General features: G+C 32.8%; 2 protein-coding genes across 5 annotated transcripts; one reads left to right on the top strand and one right to left on the bottom strand.

The window, feature by feature from the left end:
• Window positions 1-829: 829 nt before the first annotated feature.
• Window positions 830-15548, bottom strand: LOC126738370 (serine/arginine-rich splicing factor 7-like). The gene is made up of 4 exons (XM_050443673.1): window positions 15354-15548; window positions 14932-15252; window positions 12795-12962; window positions 830-1450 (listed from the first exon to the last, which is right to left on the bottom strand). Exons 2-4 carry the CDS (start codon window positions 15228-15230, stop codon window positions 1243-1245), a joined length of 675 nt encoding a protein of 224 aa, XP_050299630.1. The 5' UTR covers window positions 15231-15252; window positions 15354-15548; the 3' UTR covers window positions 830-1242.
• LOC126738369 (5'-AMP-activated protein kinase subunit beta-1) lies at window positions 12367-24343 on the top strand. Of its 4 annotated transcripts, none has more exons than XM_050443669.1 (6): window positions 12367-12708; window positions 16009-16197; window positions 16404-16475; window positions 23484-23669; window positions 23748-23956; window positions 24010-24343. In XM_050443669.1, the coding sequence occupies exons 1-6, from the start codon at window positions 12654-12656 to the stop codon at window positions 24154-24156; spliced, it is 858 nt and encodes a 285-aa protein (XP_050299626.1). In that variant the 5' UTR covers window positions 12367-12653; the 3' UTR covers window positions 24157-24343. The 4 variants fall into 4 exon arrangements, with proteins under 4 accessions (XP_050299626.1, XP_050299625.1, XP_050299628.1 ...); XM_050443668.1 differs by having other exon boundaries at window positions 23484-23675; XM_050443671.1 differs by lacking the exon at window positions 12367-12708 and having other exon boundaries at window positions 15896-16197.
• Window positions 24344-27568: the final 3225 nt, after the last annotated feature.

The raw sequence follows: 27568 nt of genomic DNA, 5'->3' as shown, positions 1-27568 counted from the left end.
TTACTACGTACGTCACCCAAGTTCTGATAAAATGAATTTTTGCTGTATACTAGTACTTCTTGATTCCGAAACAAATTATTGCCCGTTCTTCAATTTCATGCATTATTGATTCCATATTACCTAAGTGTGTTGTGACTTGTTGACACCTGTCGTGATTGTTTTTGCTTGATCGTCCTTTAACTACTTGATTTCTTTGTATATACAGATATTTTTTAAACGGAAGCACACAATCTTCAGGGAAAAAAGATACTATCGCATCTAGAAGTTTTTTCAATCTGGTCTTCATTAATGTTTTGCAAGGTTTGATTGTTCAAAATAAAACGTCAAAAAGTTTGGTTTAGATAAACAAACTTTAAACTGATTTTAAAAAATCACCTGATCAGAATCACTGATTATGAATTTTCACTACGTATAGAAAAATGAGAGTAATAATTGGAGAAATTAAGTATATTGAGTATAATATACCTATTTCGGTACTAATTGTTTTCATACAAATATCAGTTTTCTTTTATATCTATTTGAATATTTATCTCTCTTTGCTGCACGATATTTTAATTCGCTTACTCATCCTCATTCAGCTCTTACAAACTTTTTGGTACAATATGCCGTGGTTTGTCAACCTAATAATCAAACCACTGTCTTTTTATTAAACTAATCAACCATTTATTAGGCTAACCATTATGTTTAACTCTTAATATAGTGCTCTTATTGAGGATTTATCTTTTTCTGAAGTTGACCCAATCAGTGGAAGAATTCTACAAACGAAATATTTCATCAACAGAAACATTGTTAAAAATCAAGATGTAAGGAATTGAAAAAAAAAACAACATTGATATCCATATTCTTTTAATACAGTTATAATGTCCCACTTTTAAATATTGTCGTTTAACTTGACAAACTTTCCCTAATAACTAAATATTTCAACAACAAAAAAAAATTTCTCAATGTGCACAATACACAGAATATTTTTACATAAATATACAATACCACCAAAAAAATTGCGACTTAAATGTTGATTATAGTTTTCTTATACGAAACTGGTCTGTTTGAGGAAAAATACTTGATTGCGAGCCTGATAATAATTTAATTGGAAAAATATGTGGTGCAAAGCAGTATTGTAAAAAAAATGTGTTACATATTTAAAATTTCAGTTAAAACTTATTTAGAGCCTTTAATATCTTTCCTCAAAACCACCAAAAAAAAAACTTAGAACCTAATGATCCCTAATACCTACCCGGGCAACTAGTAACGATGCCTCCTGCTACTCCCACCTTCCTCCCTACCCTCTCTTCCCTCCCTGCGTCTCCTGATCCTGCCGAATTCATCGGTCGAGCCCCTCCTGGAGCGCCGATGACCCCCAGCAGATGATTTATAGCCGCCGCTCCTGCCGCCAAAGTCCCGATCCCTTTCGCCCCTTCTCGAATCTCCTCCTCTTCGCTCCCTCCCGAAGCTAAAACCAGACCATAAAACAACCATATAACAGTGAGAGACAGAGCGTGATCGGGGAGGAGGTGAACACCATTATATTTGCCATCCATAAACACCATCGGATCGCGGTTGGACGGAGCGTGAACCATTTTATTTAATTCGGGGTGGTCCTCGACACTGTTCAACCGTTTTCTTTCGCAACCCATTTTACATCAAACCAAAACATCATACCAACTAATACCATGTGCCTGACAAATCACAAAACAATTAGGTGTCAAACAGTGTTCATGTAGAAAATATACGTGGTTTTATTTCTTCTTTTTTTTAAGGGGTTTATTTGGACTGTTTTCTGGTTAGTGGACATGTTTGTTAGGAGATCAATTGAGTTTTTTTAATATGCCATAATTATAATCTAGAAAAAAAATTGAGTTATCTAATATACACATTTTTATGTGGGTGGTGTTTATACCTTTTGTTGTAATTATTGTACCGGAGTGATCACTACCTTGCAGTCAACGAAATCTGTTTTGCATATCGCTGCACTAAGTTTTATATTGTGGGGCACTTTATATTTACCAGGGGTGCAATGGTCAAATGCTGACATTGGAGTGTGACAGGCGGTTTGCTTGGCCATACATTTGGACAAACATGGTTTTCACAATATGTGCCAAATGATTGATTTACCAACAAATTAATAGAAGTGTATTCCAAGATTTACTGCTTAGTAATGACAACTTGATGAAATGTTTTGAATATCCAGATCCACTTTTTTATGACTATCCACTATATCTCGTATTGTCGTCTGTGACTCCTTCTTTGGTTCTTTCTCTACCGAATTAAGAAAACTGATATCTCATGATGAAAGTGATTATCACGGGAAGTTTTTAGAAATCGATTAATAAGGGAAAAAAAACAAAATACAATTCCAGAAAGTATGACAAAAGTATAATATGTTGCTATATAACTGTTGCTAGTGATAGTCAACAAATTGTTGACTTTTTTGCTACTCACTTTTCCATAGTTTATTCTAAAGGAAATACAATGAGCCATATTTTCTGGGAAATCGTTTACTCTAATTAACGTCGTGTGTCCTGTTACGTTAACGCTTGGATCTTTGCCGAGTATAAATTGATGATTGGGCCTAATGATACCCCCAACATTCTCGGGTAGATACTCATTATCCCAGCCGCTGTGTAGATTTTTTAACTTGTCTCTATCTACTGGGAAGTTTCCAGATAAATAAAAAGAGGGTTATGTCCCTCCTATATTTAAATCAGGATCAAAAAAATCAGGGGCTAAAAATAATCGTAATACATCCATTCAATCATTTATGTCAAAGATTTTTGACAGCCTAATATTGAGCTATTTGAACTGGCACTATAAAGAGATCATCGTTGATGAATAGCTTGCTTTTAGGGAAGGTCGTTCCACGCCTTGAAGAGAGGGCGTCAAGTTGATGCTGTTTATACTGACTTCTCTAAGGCATCTGATAAGGTCAATCACAATTAATGGAAAAAATGAAAATGATAGGTTCTTAGATGGAGGATAACTTTATTATATCCAAAATGGTGAAGGTATGCTCTGAATACCCCCGGGTTCTCCAAGGTGGACATTCCTCTCCTTTCTAGTTTAATCTACTTTTTAATAACATTAAGTAGGTCTTGAAGTGCTGGAAGTTTTTAATATTTGCTAATGATCTTAAATGATTCTTCATTATTACTAATGAACTAGATGGCGGTTTGTTACAAAAAGACCTGAATAGCCTTTTTTCATATTGACATAGATTATTTATTTACACAATAATAAGAAGAAACTTATATTGATTGGAGTGGCTTGAAACTTGGGTATATTTGACTCTAAATTAAATTACTATGATAATATAGACCAATTAGCAGTGAAAGTTAGGCGCTACTCTTAGGAATTGTAAGCGGTTATTTTTGGAAACACTTAATATATTGGATTAGTGCATTCACAGCTCGTGTATGGTTCAATTAATTGAGCATCTCCTGCATTTACACCTTTCCGAAAACCAAACTGACACTTGCTTATTCTACAGTGCATTCACGATGAACGGACCAAATACATTTAAAATTGAGCTGTTGATTCTACTGTTCGGACACGTCGATCACACACGTTTCGGACTTTCGGAGAAATTTTATATACAGAGGTACCCTGTGGAGGTAGTTGTCCATTTACTTCAATGCATTTTTGAAGTCAGTAAATAACTTCCCATAGCACATTTTTAATCACTTGCGGATCGATTGCTCTCTTGTCGAATTCGATACGGTATACCGGGAAAACGAAAAATCCCAAACTTTGAAGGCAGATATCTCGGCTTCTATGGGAGCTATCGGGAAAATTCCAACGATTTTGTCTTAGTTTCGTCATTTGAATTCAACGAGACCATCCGCACGGTCGTAGATTTTATAATAGCCGAGATATGGCATTTTTGGCCTCAAAAACGAGGTCGAAAAAATACTCGATTTCTTAGTTTTGCTTCCCTCGATTTCTTAGTTTTGATTCCCTTATAACCCGGTATTTTTGTGATCTACTTGATGAGTACAATCCGCTGGTATAGTTAGTTCGAATTCGAAAAAAAAAAAAATTTCTGAAAAAAATCGATACGTGGGGGTATACCCGGAAAACGAAAAAACCCAAACTTTGAAGGCTGATATCTCGGCTTCTATAGGAGCTATTGGAAAAATTTCAACGGTTTTGTCTTAGTTTCGTCATTTTAAATTCAACGAGACCATCCGCAAGGTTGTAGCTTTTATAATAGCCGAGATATGGCATTTTTGATGCCCATTTTTGGCCTCAAAAACGAGGTTGAAAAAATACTCGATTTCTTAGTTCTGCTCGGATTCCCTTATAACCCGGTATTTTCGTGATCTACTTGATGAGTACAATCCTCTGGTATAGTTAGTTCGAATTCGAAAAAAAAAAAATTCTAGAAAAAATCGATACGGGGGATATACCCAAAAAATTAAAAAACCGAAACTTTGAAGGCTGATATCTCGGCGTCTATAGGAGCTATTGGAAAAATTTCCACGGTTTTGTCTTAGTTTCGTCATTTTGAATTAACGAGACCATCTGCAAGGTTGTAGCTTTTATAATAGCCGAGATATGGCATTTTTAATGCCCATTTTTGGACTCAAAAACGAAGTCGAAAAAATACTCGATTTCTTAGTTCTGCTCGGATTCACTTATTACCCGGTATTTTCGTGATCTACTTGATGAGTACAATCCTCTGGTATAGTTAGTTCAAATTCGAAAAAAAAAATTATGAAAAAAATCGATACGTGGGGGTATACCCGGAAAACGAAAAAACCCAAACTTTGACGGCCGATATCTCGGCTTCTATAGGAGCTATCGGGAAAATTCTAACGGTTTTGTCTTAGTTTCGTCATTTTGAATTCAACGAGACCATCCGCAAGGTCATAGCTTTTATAATAGCCGAGATATGGCATTTTTGACGCCCATTTTTGGCCTCAAAAACGAGGTCGAGGAAATACTCGATTTCTTAGTTTTGCTCGGATTTCCTTATAACCCGGTATTTTCGTGATCTACTTGATGAGTACAATCCTCTGGTATAGTTAGTTCAAATTCGAAAAAAAAAATTATGAAAAAAATCGATACGTGGGGGTATACCCGGAAAACGAAAAAACCCAAACTTTGACGGCCGATATCTCGGCTTCTATAGGAGCTATCGGGAAAATTCTAACGGTTTTGTCTTAGTTTCGTCATTTTGAATTCAACGAGACCATCCGCAAGGTCATAGCTTTTATAATAGCCGAGATATGGCATTTTTGACGCCCATTTTTGGCCTCAAAAACGAGGTCGAGGAAATACTCGATTTCTTAGTTTTGCTCGGATTTCCTTATAACCCGGTATTTTCGTGATCTACTTGATGAGTACAATCCGCTGGTATACTTAGTTCGAATTCGAAAAAAAAAAAAATTCTGAAAAAAATCGATACGTGGGGGTATACCCGGAAAACGAAAAAACCCAAACTTTGAAGGCTGATATCTCGGCTTCTATAGGAGCTATCGGGAAAATTCCAACGGTTTTGTCTTAGTTTCGTCATTTTGAATTCAACGCGACCATCTGCAAGGTCGTAGCTTTTATAATAACCGAGATATGGCACTTTTGATGCCCATTTTTGGACTCAAAAACGAGGTCGAAAAAATAACAAATAGCGTAATGAAAAAAATATAATGGGGTTATATCAGGTGGCCTTAATGGCCACTCAATCGGTCCTTTTCGTTCAATCCATCTGTTAGGAAAGGAGTTGAAACCATATCAAACCGTTTTGTCGAAACCACATTTCGTTACTAGGTATGTCAGCCTCTTTTGAATCAGGGAATAGAACGACTAAAGCAGGGATAAGTTCAAACTGTTGAAAGTGCCAAATAGCACTCTTGATGTGTACATACCCGGTCTCCAAAACCAATGATCATGAGTATTTAAATTCGTTCTTTCTCAGATAAATTATTATTGCTTTTTATTAAAAAATAATGCGTGCAATAAATCTAGAATAAATGTTTATAAAGATTCTTAGTACAAACTAAGGGATTAATTTAGGGGTTTGAGCAAACTTGTTACTTTGTCAGCCTCAGAACAATTGTATTGATTAAAATCATTCACTTCAATTATATATGTTTATGATTCAGATCCATTGCCTCTCAGTTTATTAGTTATGAGGTACAATAGAAAGATACACTGCTGTTCAGTCAATAGCTTCACACAAATCATGAAAATGTTCAAAATTTGACGTACTAAAAATTCGACCTACCTTAACATAAGATTGCCTTTTTCTATATATGTCATTAGCATTTGTAAGTTGAAAGAATCAAGTAGGTTTTTTAGGCATTGAGTTTATACCATTGTTGTGCTTCAATAGAAAATTAGGCTTAAAAGGGTTATAAAACTGTAAGTTGTTGTCACTATTATTTTAGTTAAATCTATATGTTAGACATTTGTAAATTTTTCTATTCTCTGTAGTTCTAGTTGCGATTACCATTTAGTTTTCATTAGTCATAGTACTTACATAGTTCATTAGCTCTTAGTACTGCCAATATAATTTTCTAATATAAAACTTATGTAACCTTTTATAGATTTAAAAAATCAATAAATAAATAAGTTATGGCATAAATTTTGTCTCAATTTTTCTTCGAAAGACTGTACAAACACTACCAGAAAACAGTCAAATAAAATAGAAAGGTTGTGAATGCAAAAAATAGCTCTGTGATATTTGGATACATATTATCAACAAGAAGCTTAATTGGGTTTTTGTCTTATTTCAATTGTTAAAAAAGTTTTTAATGGTTATGAAAAAAAAGTATTAATATTTAATATAATAAGTTCAAATGATGTCTTAATACCATATAATACAGCTTAATTATGTAACACTTCAGATATTTTATTTCCATTAAAAGTTTTAGTTTGCCTTTCAAACACATAAAAACTGCTTCAAATCCTTTATTACATTTTTTATTAGCTATTTGAAAAGTTCCAATTATAGAGCCTTGGACATTCAACCAGTTCAAATAATACAGTGGTTTCTAAATTACAGGTTGTAAACAGAAAAATTTCATTTATACATTTTTAAAATGCAATTTTATAGCCACTCGAGAAATCTATCGTCCAATCTATGATTATTATTAGTGGCTTTCAATACTTTGGAATTAGGTCTTTATAGTCTTTAATTGTTTAGTGAATATAGGTGATCCCTTATAAAATATCCATTATGTACATTTCAACAAAAATCATGACGGACTGCTTATCAATAAGATAAAAACCCAAAGTCTAACAACATTTTTGTGGCATTAATATGTATTCAAGTATTAAAAATTGAAATTATCTGTAACCACAAGGTCTAAAAATAAACACAACAGTAAGCCACGAGATTCAAATATTTTTTTTTTAATAATTAAAAACCAAAAATTAGTTTAAATAACCACTAATTTTGTTAGACCTAACAATGTAAACATAAATAATGAAAGTAATAGCCCATATTTCAATGATTAAATAATGTGTTATTTATGCTTTATATGCTAGTAAACAGAAATAATCGTCAGATAAAGGAAGGTTATCAGTTTAAAACCTCAATTTTATCTGTTGGTTTACAACTTGTTTGACACGAAAATATCAATAAAATATGGGGTTTACTGTACAAAAAAAGCTTCGATGAATCCAACATTTCGTTTTAGAAGAAAACTGAAAAACATGATTTACCATATAAAGTATTCCCAATAGAGAATAGGGAGCCTTCTAAATATTTCATTCCAGAAAAAGTAAGTCTGGATGCAAACTGGACCTTGATCAAAGCTTTTTTAGTTAATGAGTAACCTATATCTATATATATTTTTTAGTGGAAGTATATTTTATCATTTAAATGGTTTATATATTACATTTTTAGGGCCATTTCGGTATCCATTGGGTAGTAAAGGTAGTAGTATCGGTACCAAATTAAAATTTGTCGTCTAAACAGTCATACAGGTCTGGCGAAATCAGGTCTTAGATACAGAAATTAATATGCAATTAAAAAGGTCAATTAGAAATGAAAACGATAGTGTTTCTACTACTTACAAGACTCCTTCTCCTATAAACACAAGATTTCGCAGTAGAGAGAGCACTGGCTGGAATGTACTAAAAGACATTTTTCCACTCAGTCAGCACAACGAAGCTTTTTACGTTCTCTTTTTAACTTAAGGCTTCTCCCATCTATAAATTTATGTTGCATGTTAATGCATGTATATTTTGGCACGCAAGAAAGAAATTAGGCAGACGTGTATACACATGTGCGTGTAAGTGGATAGTGTGTTTCATCTCCAATCTAAGTAATCATACGGTCTAGTGTCTAGATCTAGTGTCTGGGTTGGGTGGAGTGTTTATGATGACTTTTCTTTAATTATGAAAAATTGATTGCTTAATATTATTAACTAAATTAGCTGGTTTTGTTCTTAATTGTAATGTCATTACGAATATGTTTAAAAAAAATTCGCCAAACACATTTAAAAGAAATACCAATTCAAATTCTACAAAAGATTTTAGAAATTCTTTGATACTAACAATAGAGACTGCTCCTGAAGATTTCAAACACGGATGAAAGTTGAGGTATTCATTTCTTAGAGGCAAAACAATCTTTGACTTTGACAAAATGGAATTTGTTTACCAATCAGCTTATCTGCAATCACTGTGTTTGGCCGACTGATTAAAAAAAAATAGAATTCTAAATAAAGTACCAAAAACGATTCTCTCTAATTGATTTGCAGGAGACTAAAAGTTGCTTCATTCTAAATTTCCATTTGGAACCCGTTAATGTAATCAACTGCTATGACACTCCTTACTCCTATACTCCACTTGCTCCATCATAGTACTGTGCCACGAGCTTTTCTCTGTAATTAAATGAAGATAAAACGCTGGCAACTACTATGTATGAGGCTTCTAAAGTACGTACATCGTACAAACCCAGAAATCGTTCATATTCAGAGATTTTTTCTTTACATATCTTAATAACACTGAGTTGTATCAGTAATGTCGGTAGTATCATCTACAATTACGGCAAAAAACTCCCGTGTCTTTAATTTGCTGAATAATCTCTTCTTTAATTACTTAACTTATGAAAAAAATTAAATCATTTTAAACGGTTTTGGAACAAAATGATTTTTGAAGCTTTTTAATTTGATTTTATAGTTCATCATTAGCTTTGTACGTAAACTGGTCAGCTAAAGAAAATTATTTGTTTCTAGCCAACGTTTCAAATTATATTTAATTCATTTTCACGGCTCAAAGTCGTAGTTCTTGCGCGTTAAATTAGAATAGCACATATTGCAGGGATCTTAGAACATTAAAAGGCTAAAATTATTAAACAACAACATTCTTATTCCTAAAACTGCTTCTAAAAAACTGTCAAAATAAGTGACAAATTTTTATGATATTATAAAGTGTGTTTTTCTTGCCATTTCTATATTATATATCCTATTTCTATATATTTATATAAGTATTTGGCATCATTACAGCACAGATGTTTCAAGCAAACAAACTGCCCATAGTTCCATGGCAATGCTAATTCTAGCCTTTCAATGTTCTAAGGCAGGGATAAAAACATAGATATCGCAGTTTAAGGCCTAATGAAATATATGATTTGTATAAACTGATAGACTAAAGAATTCTGCAATGAATTTAATTTATTACCATATTTTTTTTTGTAGATCTTCACCACTCTTTGTCACATTTTCAGAAACCTCTTCCTTAGCAATGATGTTGATCTTCATGTAATTGATCATTCACTCAACCAGAGATTTTCACACAAGAAAACTCGTGAGCAGGAAGTGAGATCAGATCTGAGAAAAGACAAAAGAAGATAGAAAGCTACTGCATTAATAAATTAATGGACCATCTTGTTTAGTACAAGATTATTACGATTCTCATTGTGTTATCAGCAGTGTTTTATGGATCAAAGTAGTCCGCTAATTAAACCTCAAAGAACGTGTTTTTCAATATTTGGACTACCTACCAAATAAACTATAATAAGGGAAATGAGTATTTACAAACTAAACCTAAATTTGGTGATTTTGGCAAATGGTTGGTGTCCATAGAAAACTATGCGGAATTGAGATGTCTAAATCAAAAATTAAGGCATATGACAACTTTGTAACTAGGTTCAGTAATAAAGAGACAGTATATGATACTTCTAATAACATGACTGCTGCATAATTTAATAATCAATCAATTTTTACCAACATTACAGCACACTACTGGAAACAGAAAAAAGTTTGAATGATTACCTTGTCCCTAGCAACCAAGTACTGGAGTACTTATGTTCAGTTTGTAAAAACAATTTGTGTACTAGTACTGATTAATACCTATCTATGAGAACTATCGTTCAGAATCACTTGTTTCCCAAAGCTTCGGCTAATTTTTTATGACACCAAAATTTAATTATAGGGCATGACAAAGAAAGGGTAACCACTAAAAAACTAGACACAACACTGAGCATACATCAGGGCAGTGTAATTGTACCAATACTCTTTATAATATACACAATAATGTAACAGAGCTCATAAATGCAAGTGCAGAATTACATGCTATGCTGATGATACTAATATATTAATTAATAAGTGTTTACCTATTCTAATTAAAAATCCAAATAACACAATGTCAGCCGCATATAAATGGTTGATTAAGAATAGACTTATTTAAAACAACCTTAAAACTAGTATGTTAATGATTAACACAAGCCAATATTTTTTCAATTTTTTATCAAGCAAATATGATTCTCATCCTCACTGCAGTGTAGGTACATTCAGTAACGTAAGCTATTTTTCTCTAAAAATAGAGATTTATTTAGAGAAAGTCAACTATGGTATGCTACAAATCTTTGATTACATTTATACTAAATAGAAGGTTATTATTATCATTCTTAATAATTTTGCTTGGATAAATTTATTTAAACCCAACATTTTAAAGGCACCATCACAATCAAAAATAAATAATGTATAAGTTGCAGTTATAAGGAAGTGGCAGGTTAAATACAATTTTAGCTCTTAATCATGAACGTTTATTTTATTATTTCAATTGATTTTTAAATATTCATTTCCGCAAGTACTTTGAATATTGATAAGATAAGCCATTAACATGATACAAACATTATAAATGAGTTAACAACTAATTGGCATTTTTGGATTTAGAGTAATGAATTGTCAAAGTGAAAATAATATTTAGGAATTATGGTATAAACAGCAAAAACAATACACATCTAGATAAAGAGTAAACCAAATTTTTGAAATTTAAAAAGGGGTTAAAATCAGTGTTAAAAATTAATGAAAAAGGAACAAAAATAGAACTAAACAAAACATTAAGAGAAAAACAAACTGAAGATATAAAATCTTATATTAAAAGTTATCACAGTAAAATTGATTCAGACTGTAATAAGTACACAGACAAACAACTGCAAACCAATCTTCCTAAACAGCTTGGAAAATAATTATATTATTTTCCAAGTAATGTAATAGCTATAAATGCAGGGCAGGGTATTGGTAACATTAAATTATGAGTTACATAAGATTAATTTTTTGAACTATAATATTTCTGTTTATTTTTATAAATAAGAGTTACTGTTTCTAGACCTACAAAGAAAGCAGATGCCATATATTAGAAAGAGACAATATGAAGAGCTTTTAAAGATCAGAGGGAATTGCTGAAGTGATCAACAAAATGCCTTAGAATACTCATTCGGAAATAAATTACATTTCCCAAAAATTAAGGGCATTTATAAATCACAGAACAATGCTTCATTAACCTGTCCTGTAATGATCAAAATGGGGCTTAATTATTCATTTACATTTAAAAGTGAAATGACTCTAGCCTTTACTAGTTTCTTTACAATATTCAGTAAGTTTTGAAGGCAGTAAAATTAGTCTAAAATATAAGCAGTCTCTCTTATGAGGGGAGACAACTTATGCTAATTTTAGACAAGAAGAAAAGACACCAGATTCCTAAGATCTATTTATTGACTGAATAATACACTCTCTTCAACTCCTCCAAATCAATAGGAATGAAATACCCTAAGAAAGTTGATATAAACATTCTGGAGATTATTCATTGTCACAAAAACAATTAATAAATACAATCTTTTACATATTGCGATTCTTATGGACATTTTCAAGCCACAGAATTTATTCTCTCCAGACTTCCTATTTAATAATCCATACTTTGCCTGGTGACAACATCAATTTTAATAAAACAATAATGTGGGTCATAAAATTAAATTGCCTCACTCCAAAAAACAAACCAATTACAACAACATCCAAGCCATAATATAAATGAAACATAATTTTATACCCTTGCCGCTCCAATTTAAACAACTGATAAATATTATTATTCTTCAATGATCCATTATCTTAAGTTTTAATAAAGTGCATTCATTGTAAATCCCAGTTTATTTCTAAAAACCAACAGTTCAGTGTTTGTATTATTGATTTTTTAAAATCATAGCAGGGTAAACAGAACCTGCATTGAATTTATTTGACGCTAAATTTCCATGACCTTTGTGTGGCAATTATTTAAACAAATAAGTCAACATTACTTAATTAAATGAGTTTTCAAAGCGTTACCACACTTCTGCTAAATAACAACTTGTGTTTGGTTAAATTGAGTTTGTTTTTTCAGGGACAATCATTTTTTAAAATTTTAATTAGAATAAAAGGTGCGGTTCAGTGAAAATGAGTGATGAAGAATACGTGAAGCCCATTAAACTGAAAGATTTCTCTTTTGAAAGTAAGTATTATTTCAAAATATACTTCCACTATAAAATTGTCAGATGTACATATATAATTAATTTATTTTACATGTGATGAACTTACCGGTCTTTTCTGTTGTCACTTCCCCCAGTAATTTCGGGGCAATCCCTATAAAAGTGGCCATTATAACCACACTGGTAACACCTCATGTTGTTTGAAAAGAAGCGACGTCCTTGACCCCTTGTCCTTGGTCTTGCATAAGATACTCTTATGCGATTTCCACATACCTCGCTAAAAAGTTAAATTTGCAAAGATTGGGAGAATAGTGGAATATATGTAGTCAATTTATTAATTTTTTACTTTGATTAAATTTGTCAGGAAAAAGACTAACATGAAAAAAGCATGTTTAATAGACTGGTATTGCCTACAGCTTATCTATCAGAAATTAGAATTGCCTTGAATTATAGTAGCATTTTTTTAGTTTTTTAAACTGTCTTAAAATTATATATTAGGGCATAATAAATTAATAAACCAATCTGATTATATATTCTTTGTGACAAGATTGGAATACAATTTAGTATCATCCAACCACACATTATGGCTTTTAGTACCCTTTGCCCTTCCCATTTTTTTTTATGTCTAGGTACCGAACATTAATTTTTTTCTTAATGTTGATGTTATTCTTTGTCCCTTGTAAAATCTTGATCAAGAATAAGTATCTTTAAACAAAAACTGGTGGATTGGTTGGAGACAAGATGTGATTGGCCACCCTGTTCTCCTGACCTTAATCATTATAATATTCTTCAATATCATAATAGCGTTTTAAAACAAGCAATTTACTTCCTTTTTAAATCTATTAGCCTAAGAAATCTGTCTTATTCTGATAGGCAAATGGCTAAAAAGTTGACAAATATTATAAGCAACAGTCATACACCAGGGCCAATCTGGAAATGGGCAATCACACCCTATGTGTCTGCCTTGTGGAGTAAAAAGGCAAATCCTGACAGGGCAATGTGAACATTTTGTCTGCGAGAAAGAGAGTCTTACATGAATCTGGATCTAATTGCCCTTTTTGCAACTCAAATAATGTATGCGTTAAGTGTTTAGAACAAGAAGCCCAAAAACATATGCCATACCATAAATGGGATTCAATTAATATGAAATATGCCTGGTTAGTTGTACCTTTATCTAACTCATTGGAGATTATCCTAATTGTCAAGCAGTTTGATGCAAGTTTTCTATGCAGTTGTTTAATATGTTGTTGAAACTTTAGTTTATTTATTTAAGTACAAGGCGCTCCTACAGATAGACTAAGCAATCCAATAACAGGAAAGCACAAAATATCTTATGAATTTAAATAAAAGTAAGGACTTATTATCTATTTGAATGCCTAAGCATTTAGTATTTGATGTAGTCCTTAACAATTGGTTTTCTAAATGAACTAGTCCCAAGTCATATTTAAATGAGATAATGTTTGTTTTTGAGACATTAAAACAAAGTTTATTTGAGTCACACCAAGTTTTAATTAGAGGCAGGTCATTATTAAGTTAGCCAACCAAAATTGAATTCTAATTTTTTAACAAGATTTGAAGAGCTGATTATTTAAGTCATAATTAACATAAATAAAGGAGCCAAGGGGTTATAGGGTATCCAGTATTTATCTCACTAACTTTTTCTGGACTATTTTTTTGAATGAAATGTGTGCTTGGATAAGGGTCAACTGAAATCAATATTTTAGGCAGTTATCTCAGAAGGTGCCAGAGATATATAATAAAGAAAATTTGATTTAAAACATCAAACACCCTATTTATTCATAACTTAGGCATTTATGTGTACTTTTTAAAAAGAAGTCATGGAAGTGGCCATTACAAGTTTTTTGTAGGAAATCTTTTTGCCCCAAACATTAAATCCTAGGAACATTTTTCATGAAGACACTCAAAATTTTAAAATTGCCATAATAAGCATGACATCAGTGCAGTAGTTATTTTATGATGGAATTCACTCTTATAATTCTTTTTCCAAGAATGTCAATATTTATTCAAAAAATTGAACTATTCTATCACAATAATCAGCATAAATTTGTTTGCGCTAATTTTCAATAAATAATTATTAATTTCTTTATCCATAAAAAACTCTTTTGGAATGTATGTGGCCTCACTTGGATTTTAAGAACAAACTGTCTAAAAATGAATTCACGGTCTAGTAATGTAATAATAAAAGCCTTGTGGCAAAAATATAAAATCAAGCAATGTCTACTTACGCCCCATCACAAGCTTTAAGAGCCACTGCAGCATCCTTCTTATCTTTAAACACAACAAACCCAAAACAAGGGGTGCTGTTGGTGAGCCATACTTCCTTCAGTTCCCCAAAAGGTGAGAATACTTTATCCAAATCGCTTTTTCTTACATCATCTCCGATATCGGCTATGTGAAGACGGTATCCATCCCTCTCATCACTCACACTCCTAGAGCGAGACTTTGAGCGACTTAAAGAGGAACTTAGGCTCCTCGATCTGCTTTTTACAGTGCTAATAGATCTGCTTCTCGATTTACTTGCCATTTTACGGCGTTACAGCAGCGACCTGCAGTAGAAATTCCGTAATGCTTATAATTAAATGATCGACTTAACAATGATTTTTTTTTTTGGGGGATGTAGCATAGAAAAAGTGTAATACAAACATACCTGGGCGCACGCTGTTGGTGGGGACAAAAAACCGGCACAAACTGGGTTGTAATTATAGATAATAGGCTTATCTGACTTAATTGGATGTAATTACGAAGCCTTTTCGACGATTTTACTTGTCTTATTGATTTTATTCGGGGTCAAATATTCGAAAACACGCTGGGAAGTGAAATGAAGCAAAACAAGATGACATGACAACAATGTTGACGTTGACGTCAGTTTTTGACAGTGACAGAATCTTCCACCATTATAGAGATAAGATAAGTTTCGAGTAAAAACCCAAAATGCGATTGTCAAATCTCCATCTGTTCTCGTGATTAGCCACTTTTCCGACCTGAAGAAATTATTAAATTTTTTTAAAGAAAATCGATATTGTATAACTATGTCGATACTCTAGACACATCTTTGCAACTTAATTATGATGGCATGAGGTACTACTGACTCAATCTTTCTGGCCTTAGCTACCTACTCATTAAAGAGGTTGCAAACACCATCTTGTTTTGTTTGACACTACAGCAAACTTCACTGTTGATTTTAGGATTAACTGTCAAAACTTAGTCAACTGTCAAATTTCGTTAAAAAAAATAGTTTTTTCATACTTTTCCTATATTTTTCTTGATATCCAAAAGAAAATAACCTGATATGGGTAACGCAGGTAGCGGGGGCCCCGCGAGGGAAAGGCAAAAATCAGTTGACACCGCGCCGTCATCCCCCATGAAGGAAGGGCAGGCCTTCACGTTTGATAAAGCTCCTGATAAGTTGGGGTTTCACAGTTCCCAAGAGGACGAGGAGCCCTATTTTACCAAACCAGCTGTCAGTTACACTAGACAAAGGGCTAATACAGGTAATGTAAACTTTTGGACTAAATTTTCTTTTGAAATGTTATTAATAAAGCGCCAAGGACCACAGAACTAATGATTTTTTCATAGCTCTTTAGTTGTGACTCATAACTAAATTCATGTATTCTATTAATACCTGATTTTACTCCTAACTAAACAGCTGTGAGAAGAACTTTATGCCCAAAAAGTTTTATTTATAATGTATTTCTAGTGTCTGAGGGGACTACTTTGTCAAGCCAAACTATCACTGACACCAAAACTCCTACAGTATTCCGATGGGAAGGTAAGACATTTAGTTCTTTACTTTATTATTTTTAATATGCAGATTCTTAAAATTTTCTTATTAACATATAATGTATTTCAAATTAAATCAAATATGCTTCATTGTTCTATAACATTTGAGTTAGTAATTACAAACCCAAATTAAAGACCTAAGTAGTAAAAAGTGATCAAGAATTGTGTTAGATAGGACAATACACAATACCACATTCAGAACATCTAACCCAACAAGCTTCAGTTAACAAGTAATTTAGAATATATTCTTAAATATTGTAATAGGCTTTTGCAACAAGCAACTGCTTGACTTTTTTCTAAAGCTTTTTGATTGAGAAATTCATCTCATGCTCACAGGCAGATGATTCAAAAAGTCATCCAAGACAATTGAGTCATGAATCTGGGTAGTTTTGTGAATAGGAAGTGCTACCTTAAATGTTTGTCTTATGAAACAGTTCAAAAAATCTTGTATTAAGCAATCACCATACTTTTTATGAAGTAAATCTTGAAAGGCACTTCTTACCTCTATCAAGATGTTTCGTTATATTATGGTTCTTGTGACCAGGAGTATAGCACCTAAAGTACTAATACTGGTGTAGAATCCAAATTGGTTTTTAGACAAAATGTTATTAATGGATAAGAATTTGAAGAGTCTTCTTTTAGGGATTTTTTGATAATTTTGGCAAAATTGGTAATCACATTAATTGCTTGAAAATTTGTAATTTTTGATAAATCACCAGCTTTATAGATGGGAGGGAGTAACAATAAAGGTTTTAAAACATTCGGGGATATTGCCTGATTTAAATATAAAATTAATTATATGTATTAGTGGATTATTTATCATGTACAGGTGAAATTTGTTATGATTTCAGTTCTGTATTCCATTATAACCAGAGGGCAGTTGTTTTTAAGTGAATTTATATGCTCAATAATTTCATTTCTATAAATAGGTATTAAAGACATTGAGCTCAATAAGCTATACTTTAGTTTGAAAATATTGCTTAGATTTTATATTAACAAAAAAAATTAGTTGCAGTATTCAGCCATTTATTTTCATTCTGGTTGGATATTTTTCCTTTGTATGAGATAGGCTATAGAATATTACTTAAATATGGCCAAAACTAATCTACTCCTCTACCTCTGAATCCACAAATCTTTAACTTGTGCAGCAATATCCTATGATTCCCACAATCAAATGCTTTTGTTAAGTTACAGAACAGTGCCACTGCAAGCACCTGCGCATTTTTCCTCAGAAATTAAAAATAGCATTATTAGTAGGTTGGTTCTCTAGGAACTCAAATTGAACTGTGCTGAGCACTTTATATTTCAATGTTAAATAAATAAAATTTTCAGAAAGATACATTAAATGATGAGTTTATTGACAGACATCTGAACTTCACAGTCTTATGTTTCTTCTATGTGTGAACTATATGGATATTTAATATATCCTTGTCAGAACCTAAAGAATTATAGAATAAATGATATGCACAATCTTGAAACCAGAATGATCATAGGTTAAGTTTCTTTTAATCTGGCAAAGCACCTTTATAATTTTATTATTTTTTAAAAATTTTATTATATAATAAGCTAACCATATAGATACAATGGAACCAAAATACATTCCATTTTATATAGCTATTGTTTCCTAAATTTATATGCACATAAAATTAAAAAAATATCTTAATACATTTCATAATGGAACCTAAAACCAACAAACTAACAATCAAAAAGGTAAGTTAGAGATCCTGTGTTTATAATTTTTTGCACTAAGCAGCCCATAGATAAAAAGTGCCCTTTAATCATATTAAACGCATATGACCACTTACATGGGTCAGTTTATTTACACATGTGAGTTGTGAAGACAGTTCTTAGCAAAAGCAGTCAAGAATGGGCCATATACATTTAAATAGTAGGAATTAAAGAGGCCATCAAGCTTGTCAGTGCTCTTTTTATTTCTCTCTATTGCTTTCAACACATACAATGGACCTTTGTATGTTGGATACACCTTGCCGACCTAGGTATTGAAAGTTAAATTCCTATCCAAGTTTTTTACCTCATCTGTTCAAGCAATATGAGTGGTATTCCGTATTATATGATAAGACATCCTTGAACTTCTATTTCTCTCTCTTGAAAAAAGGATTGTTTCAGTTTTATCATAATTAATGAATAAAAGTTATTTGTACAATTTAAATTCTCAAAATACCATCAGCCAGGATATATGTTTGCCTAGAGATTATATTTACACTGAATGTGTAATCTCTCTCTCTACACGCTATGTCCTTCCAATCTGAAATATCTATTTTGCCCATTTCAGTCAACTTCATTTCCTGCACACACATGGCTTCAACAAGTGTCCAATTTCTAATTTATTACTTCTCTGATTAATATTTACTCCTATTTATAAAATAAGATTAAAATAAATGACTGTAGGCATCTGCCTTAATGTAACTCTAAAATAAAAATATTTCCTGAGAGATGAAAAAAACCAAAGAAATGATTTTTAAAATTGATCACCCAGTTCTTAGTATCTCAAACTTCTTGAAGGCCTTTGAGAGTCTGCTTGCATGAAAAATTGTGTGATGCACTTTAGCACATAATCTCTTAGATGCAATACAGGTTTTTCCCTGCAGCCAATTGCTTTATCTGCAGACAACACATAACGCAATCAGTAAAAGATGCCAGTTGGATATTATGTACACTGACTTTGCAAAGGCTTTTGATAAACTGGATCTTGGGTAGTTAGCTCAGAGATGATATTGATTGGTTTTCATCCAAACCTTGTAGTTCATTCTTCATTTCTTATTTGAATTTAATTTTAATTAACGATTGCGGCATTGATGACGCGAAGTCAGATGTGTAGAGATTGTCTTTGGTAAATAAACTTTGTCTTAATATACCGAGCAAAAACTCATTCAATCAGCTTTTTAGCCTTAAGCAAAGGAGCACATACCCATCCAAATCTTGCCAGTTACTAACAGCGCTCTTCCTTGGTGTTCATCTTGATTTGGTACCTGCATCTCTTGGAGCTAAGTATAAAGTTGTGAAAATCTATTTATCTTATTCGGAGTTTGTCCTCTTGTGCCTCTTTAACTTTGATAGGCTGTGAGTAGGGAAGTCCCTAGATTATTTTGAAAATTATTTATGCTATTCTGAAATAGGGATATTCTGCACATGCCCACAAAATATTTGAAATTATTGCAGTCAGATATATGTTCAGCTGGGGTTGCTGATATTGCCCTGTCTTTTCATACTAGAATTTCCACTCTATGTAAGGATGAACCCTAATCTTTTTCTACCGATGCATCCATTCATTTATACCCAACCTCTAACAGTGGCTCCAGAGTTCTTGAGACTTTTCCATAATGGAACCAACTGTTCTGACATAAAAAATGTTAACGCTTTTCCCCCAAGCGTTAGGACTCTCGCCTACTTAAGCTTTCAACCCTCGGCTTAAAAAAATAAAGCCTTTTATAACGTTAAAGAATTTATGAATAGGAATAAAGATATCATCCTTTAACATCTTTTATCTCTCTCGGTTATTTTTTTTTTTTGATGTTCATTTAAAACAAAAATCAAACAGTATTTTATTAGTGTCGTGCCCAATTTTAATTTTTTAACTCTAAGAGAAATTGTAATTTTAATTATAATTTCTCTTAGAGTTTCTCTTTAGACTTATAAAAATGCTTTGCACATTTCTTACCAATCAATATTTGAATTTGGGAAACATGATTCAGTAGGTAAATTGAATATAATGGTTCTAAATCTAGAGTTTACCATGCATCAAGGGGCACTTCAGAGACTTACCTTGCCCCATTTAGAATGGTATGAAAAAAACAACTGCAGTAAATATAGAAATATGACTTTTTCTATTTTGAATCATCAAGTTATTTTTGGATACTCCTTGAATAATTCTCGGCTCACTGATCGTCAGTTCAGACCACAACCAATTCAACAACCAAAACATGCATTTTCAATATAGGAAGTGAAAGGAGTAGGAGCCAGCAGATAGTTGCCTTCAATGAGGCAATATGTGACTCCTACAGGAACTTCCCATTACTGAAGAAATTGTACTGATTAGCATGAAAATGGCGAATCATTGATGTGAATGTCAATGTCACAAATGTCCCAACCTGTCTACTTGACCCTATAAGTTAACCTCAGTCAGTTTGACAAGAAGAATTTCATAGGATACGTAGTCAAAGGCTTTGCTTAAGTCACAGAAATTAATTGACACATAAGGGATTTTTGTACGGCTTATGCAGGAGTTTGATATTTTCAACCACTAATAAATAGTGAAGGTTTTTTGTTTTCTAGAATTCCGAGTGCCGATTTTTGCAACTTAAATGCTCTCTGCCAGAGCCGAGTTACCCCAAAATAACAGTCATATGACAACTTTAATTGAAAAAGTCTTATATACGCCGTTCTACATACTACTGGAGGCGCCAGTTAAACAATTCTGCGCAACAGAAAAAGAACCGACGAGAGTTTTATTGCCAGATCTATTATATGGCTCTTCCATGATAATTTATTATCTAGATCAGCGTTACTCAAAGTATGCTCCGCGAAACCTCCGGTAGGACTCCGCCAGCAGTCATAATAAATAAATGCATGTATTAAGCGGATCTGTATCTATTTTTTTTTTGTATGATTATTAATAAACAATTCACATATAACTGCTTTTGCTTTTAGTTTAGAGTTTAGGGTTCCGTTAAAAATTTAGTTTTTTAAAAGGTTTCCGTCACGAAAAAAGTTTGAGTAAGACTAATCTAGATAAACACCCAGAAATTTGATCGCGTCTATTCTCTGATGACTTTCCCTTAAAGAGAAATTAACCACCTCTGTTTAATTTGGATTCAAACATAGATTATTGCCAGCAAACCATGCTTTTAACTTGTGATTGCTTGCTTAATCTAGAGTTTACCCTACATCAAGGGGCACTTCAGAGACTTACCTTGCCCCATTTAGAATGGTGTGAAAAAATGCAGTAAATATAGAAAGATGACTATTTCTATTTTGAATCATCAAGTTGTTTTAGCCTACTCCTTGAATAATTCTCAGCTCACTGATCTTTAGCTCAGTTAAATAGGCCACAACCAATTCAGCAACCATAACATGCATTTTCAATATAGGAAGTGCAAGGAGCAGGAGCAACCAGATAGTTGCCTTCAATGAGGCAATATGTGAGTCCCACAGGAACTTTTCATAACTGAATAAATTGTACTGATTAGCATGAAAATGGCGAATCATTGATGTGAACGAAAAGTCCGTCTACTTGACCCTATAAAGTCAAAGAGTCAAAGGCTTTGCTTAAGTCGCAGAAATTAAATGACACCTAAGGGATTTTTGTACGGGTTTTGCAGGAGTTTTATTCTTTTAACAACTGTGTGGCAGAACGTATTATCCCAGACCAATTGAAGTTTGCCAAAATAATTCCTATATATAAAAAAGGAGAATCAAACCTTCCTCAAAACTTTAGGTAGATAGAGATACTTCCTGCCTTTTCCTAAGTTTTAGAGACAGTCATTTTTAATCAGCTGGTGGCCTTTCTAGATAAACATAAGATTATAATCCCAAAACAGTTCGGTTTTAGAAAAAATATAACAACAGATGTCATTCTATCTTTGGTGAATTGTATAAGGGACGCTTTTGAAAATAGATCTTAGAAGTTTTTAGGGAAATTTACTGTCTTAACTGCAGCCTTTATATTATATGCAGAATGATATTCTGCTGGACAAACTGTATTTTTATGGAATCGGTGTTGCTTTTTGGCGATTGCAGTCTTATTTCAATGAAAGGTACCAGGTTGTTTGCTCTAAGAATGATGTCAGCGAGCCAATGCTTGCCAAGACAGTACTGGGTCCCCTCCTCTTCCTCCTGTACATAAATGATATTCCACAAGCTTTTACAAATTGTCAGGAAACAGAGTGTGTTCTTTATGCAGATGATGCTACATTTGAAGTATCTTTTGAGGGAACACAGAACCCTAGCTGGATTGCTTGGGACAATATTGGATCGGGTTAAGTTGTAGTTTGCTACAAATCAGCTAACTCCGAATGAGTTGAAAACTGAATCTGTGGTATTCAAAACAAAAACTTCTAGTAATTCTAGTGAGGAAAAACAAAGGTTAAAATTCTTAGATGTTACTCTGGATACTAATCTTTTGTATGTTGATCATGTGATAGCTCTTTGCAACAAACTTAAGTCCATTTATGAGACAAATTAAACATACAGTTAATGAGGCGGCTGCACTAACCACTTACTATTCTCTATTTAATTCTATACTGTGCTATGGCCTTTTAATGTGCAGCCACAACACATCTTGAAAACATTTTTAAAGTCCAAAAATCTGCCATAAGATGCATTGTCAACTAGAAACAAAATGAATCTTGTCCACCTTTCTTTAAATAACTGCAAATAATGACCTTATATGGCCTAATCATATTCCACAAACTCTCTTACGTTAGGAAAAATATTTCTAGATATACTATGTTATCAGATATTCATCTCCATGATACTAGAAATCAAAATAACTTGATTCTTGCCTTTTAATCGATTGGCGAGAAGCAGCATCGAAGAAATTAAATTATTTATTGCTTTACCCATAGAGATAAAATTGCTGCCACTTGGTAAATTTAAGACTATTTTAAAATTTATAATAACATATGCTTGTATATACAGTAAAGATGAATTTTACTCATTGACAGATTTTTTTAAATTTTATTAACTAGGAATTTTATATATGTATATATGACTGTATTTCGTCTGAATTTTATCTGTTTTCATGCGAATTTTTAAACCTCGTTAGTGTTAGTTTTTAAGTGAATCTTGGCATAATTTACTATTATTTCTTATATTTTGATTATTTTACTTGTCTGTGACTATTATGTATTCTTGAGATTAATAAAGCTATTATTATTATTATTTTTATTATTATATATATAGTGAGGGTTCCTTTCTGGTTGTCCAAACCCCTAAATAAGTTTGTGAATACCAATTAATATTATACCGATATTTTTAGGTGGAGGAAAAGATGTGTGCATCTCAGGCACATTCACTAACTGGGCCACCATTCCTATGGTAAAAAGCCACGGAGACTTTGTAACAATTATAGATCTGCCCGAAGGCGAACACCAATACAGATACTTCGTGGATGGAGAGTGGAAAAACGACCCGCATTACAAAATAGTCGAAAACGAATCAACAGGTAAAGGTAAACTAAACTTTTGTCACAATTTCCTTGGTATTGTAATCAAAGGTTAAAGGATTTGAAAATCCTTTACAGGCGAGAAAAATAACATGATAACTGTCAAGAAATCGGACTTCGAAGTGTTCCAAGCGCTGGACAAGGACCAGGAGAGCGGCAAAGAGGATCCCCAAAAAGAATTTTCCCAAGAAATTCCCGTTTATAAGCCGTGGGAGAAAAGCAGCGGCCCGCCCATTTTACCGCCCCATTTGTTACAAGTTATATTGAATAAAGATACGCCATTATCTGTAAGTGATTTTCATATAAAACTTTTAGGAATTTGTTGAATTTGAGTTTTTAGTGCGAACCTACCCTGTTACCTGAACCGAATCACGTGATGTTAAATCATTTGTATGCCTTGTCGATTAAAGATGGCGTTATGGTGCTTAGTGCCACCCATAGGTATAGGAAAAAGTATGTCACCACCCTGCTTTACAAACCGATCTAAGCAGTATTTTTGTTTGTGGTTATTTGTTCATTGCTTTTTAGTTGACAAAATGTTCTGTTAAGGAGCCTTATCAGAGGGTATTAATTTGTAGTAATAGGTATTATAATTTATTGTTTCAAGGTTTATATTAAGAATTGTTCTGTTAATATTAAGAAGAAAATATATTTTATAAAAGAAACAAAAAAAAGGCGTTTATTTTTTTGTAAAAGACGAGCGTTAAAGTTGGCAAAATATAAAAAATAATAGAGTTTTAGAGAATAAGTCAATAAATTAATATCCAAAGTTTTTGAGAACCTGGTTACAAAGTTAATTAATTTCCTAATTTGGTTTTGAAATTATTAAGGAACATTTGGTTTCCAGCAATATTCGTCAACTGAACTTACTTATGCATATGAAAATACTGGAGAGGGGTGAGGAGGTTCATCCCATATAGACCAACTCCTCCAAGGCATGTAATAGGGTAAACCATGAAATTTTACTGAATAAGCTCATTGATCTTAGCATGGTATAGAATTATAGATAATACTATACTAGAAATGAAGTCCAGTATTGATGGTTATAAGATTTATATATAAATATGACCCCAATTTTGGAAAAGTATATCTAAATTTATACCATCTTAATGACATAAGTTCGCATTTTCCGAATATGAATTCTAATCTGGCTACCGCTGATCTTAATCTTTTGTGTTATCGCAAAATAATATAAGTATTTTGGGTAGACTTTGGTCTAACACAATCGGTCGCGGTAATCTAAATTTAGAACTTATTTTATTTTGTTGTCTCTTCATTATACCGCAAATTACACACATAAATTATAATAGCGAGTGAGTTTCCAGCCGGTTGGAAACTAGCTAATATACTGCCAATGTCTAAGGTTAAAAATTCTAAGAAGTACAGTGATCTTCGCTGGATTCTGATGTTGCCAATTTTATCCAAAGTTCTGGAAAAGTGTCTTGAGCAACAGATTATATAGTTTTTAACAAATACAGAATACTCGCGTTATACTGAACACACTGTCTAGTGAACTATTCTAAATAGTGAACAGACATTTTTTCCTTAATGTATTCTGCCAAGTGAACAAATTGATTCTCGAAATAGTAAACCCAATAGTTTTATTAGGTAAACAAACAAGTTAAGACAAGAAAAAAAGATTAAACGGTTTGTTTCTTTTCGGGCAATTAGTTTTCTTTAGTATTTGGGTGTAGTAGGTCGCGTCACGCCGCCAGAATAATTATGGCAAAAATTAGAAAGCATTTAACCCTAAGCGATAAAGCCCAAATATTAGAAGAATTAAAGAAAGGTGTCGGAGTGACCGTTTTGTCTAGACAATATGGTGTTGCTAAATCCACTATATGCGCGATTCGTCACTGACGGATAAAGATTTTGAAATGAGTCAACAGTACTTTCACAGGACCTGGAAAAGCGAAAACTTTGAGATAATCAGAGTGTCCTAAAATGGAAAAAGCTTTATATAAGTGGTTCTTAAAAACAAGGGAAAGAAATTTTCCGGTAACTGGTTTAATGATCCAAGAGAAGGCCAATTACTTCACAGTCAATAAAAGGAATCTCCTTCTTTAATTGCGAGAAGTGGTTGGATGCAAAAGTATAAAAAACGTTTTGGAATACGCTTCCTAACGATTTCAGGAGAAAAATTATCGTCAGAACCCGAGCTTGTTGATCCTTTTAAAAGAACTTTACGCCTAAAAATAAATGAGCTTCAGCTAACAAAAGAACAGATTTACAATGCCGATGAAACTGGTTTGTATTGGAAACTTCGGCCCGGAAAGACATATGTAGCTCGCGAAGAAAAAACTGCCCCAGGTAGGAAAACCGAAAAACAAAGAGTGACTTTTCTAGCATGCACAAACGCGGCAGGTACTCACAAAGTTGAACCATTAATTATTGGGAAAGCAAAAAATCCACGTTCGTTTCGAAATTTTAACTGTCCCGTCCATTATAGAAACTCCAAAACTGCTTAGATGACGGCAGCAATTTGCAAAGAATGGTTTCACCGAATGTTTATTCCTGAGGTAAGTTTTGTCATAGGAAGACGTTTTAAATTTTACCCTCTTTGTATCTCGAGAATTAGAAAAAATGGTTTCAGTCCTTTTAGACTACGATTTTTACAAATTTACGCCCTTTTTTTATTCCTTTTAAGAATTTAAACTGCACATTATTCTAGCATTTGTTCTTGTCTTAGGTCACGGAATTCCTACAGAGCCAAAACCTTTCAGTTAAAGCCATGCTTTTGTTGGGCAACGCAGCAAGCCATCTACCTGCAGAGCAGCTAAGAAGTGATGATGGTTCCATTTTCACTGTTATCACAAATTATTGGAACTAACCAGGATATCGGAGATGCTCTTAAACATATTTCGTTAAAGGACGCCATTCTAAATTTGGCTTTGGCGTGGAGAAATTTAAGGCCTGAAGTTATAGAAAAATGCTGGCATAATTTACTTTCACGATTAGCCGACGAAGTTGACGATGAGGAAGATAACATCCCCAGTAAGTGTTTTACGGAGCCGAATAAGAAATGAAGACATTGGACACAGTGAGATCAGAAATAATTACTTTATTGCAGACTTTTAATCCAGAAGTTCATATTCAACCTATTGATGTAGACGATTGTAATAAAGATAACTTACCTGACACAAAAGAAACTAATGACCAAAGTGAAAGTGATGGAAACGATCAAGATGATGGAGTACAAGAAGAAATGGTAGTAAATAAGTAACGAGTGACAACAAATTCGGCAATAAAGTCGATTAACAACATCCTTCAATGGGCCGAAGAAAATGAAGATAAAGTGGAATATTCTAGTATACTCGTTTTACAAAACTTAAGGAATACGATGGTGCAAACAGGACTAAAAACAAAAAAGCAAACAAAAATTACTTCGTTTTTTGAAAAAATAGATTAGATTGCCGTTTTTTTATTTTATTTTAATTACATATGTAATATTTTTTTCTGTTTCGCATTATTAAAGTTAGTTTTCTAAAGACAAACGTTGCTTTAATACGTACATTAAAAAAAAATTTGATAGAGTGAACAAATCGATATAGTGAACTGGATGTGCATTAATTAGTTCACTATATCGCGAGTCTACTGTAATTCTCTTCTTCCCATAAAGCAATCAGTTTTCTTTCTAATTCTAGTTGTGCTACAGCGCTTTATGAGGTAACTGATCATATTGTTAGATCTTGAAATGTAGACAAGTCATCAATCCTTGATCTGCTGAATTAAGTAAAGCTTTTGATACGCTTAAACATGAGCTTCTTTTGCCAATTCTTGGCTTTGTAGATTTTTCTAAAGGTGCTTAGAGTTCGATCGTGGAGGGGTTTATCACAAATAGAAAGCAAAGAGTTTATTTAAATGGTAAATGTTCGGAAGACTTTTATTTATTATGGAAA

The sequence above is a fragment of the Anthonomus grandis genome, chromosome 7 (genome assembly GCF_022605725.1).
Source record: "Anthonomus grandis grandis chromosome 7, icAntGran1.3, whole genome shotgun sequence".
Taxonomy (NCBI): Eukaryota; Metazoa; Arthropoda; class Insecta; order Coleoptera; family Curculionidae; genus Anthonomus; species Anthonomus grandis.
The sequence above is the reverse complement of the archived record's forward strand: the minus strand, read 5'-3'. Positions and strand labels throughout refer to the sequence as shown.

Bases quoted from the DNA above. Each gene is read 5' to 3' on its own strand.
- LOC126738369 (XM_050443668.1), top strand. From the start codon at position 12,654: ATGAGTGATGAAGAATACGTGAAGCCCATTAAACTGAAAGATTTCTCT. The intron at 12,709-16,008 runs GTAAGTATTATT...TGGGTAACGCAG, and splicing joins GAAAGATTTCTCTTTTGAAA to GTAGCGGGGGCCCCGCGAGG. The intron at 16,198-16,403 runs GTAATGTAAACT...ATGTATTTCTAG, and splicing joins TAGACAAAGGGCTAATACAG to TGTCTGAGGGGACTACTTTG.
- LOC126738370 (XM_050443673.1), bottom strand. From the start codon at position 15,230: ATGGCAAGTAAATCGAGAAGCAGATCTATTAGCACTGTAAAAAGCAGA. The intron at 12,963-14,931 runs GTAAGTAGACAT...TTAACTTTTTAG, and splicing joins CTTAAAGCTTGTGATGGGGC to CGAGGTATGTGGAAATCGCA. The intron at 1,451-12,794 runs GTAAGTTCATCA...GTCTGGTTTTAG, and splicing joins AGTGACAACAGAAAAGACCG to CTTCGGGAGGGAGCGAAGAG.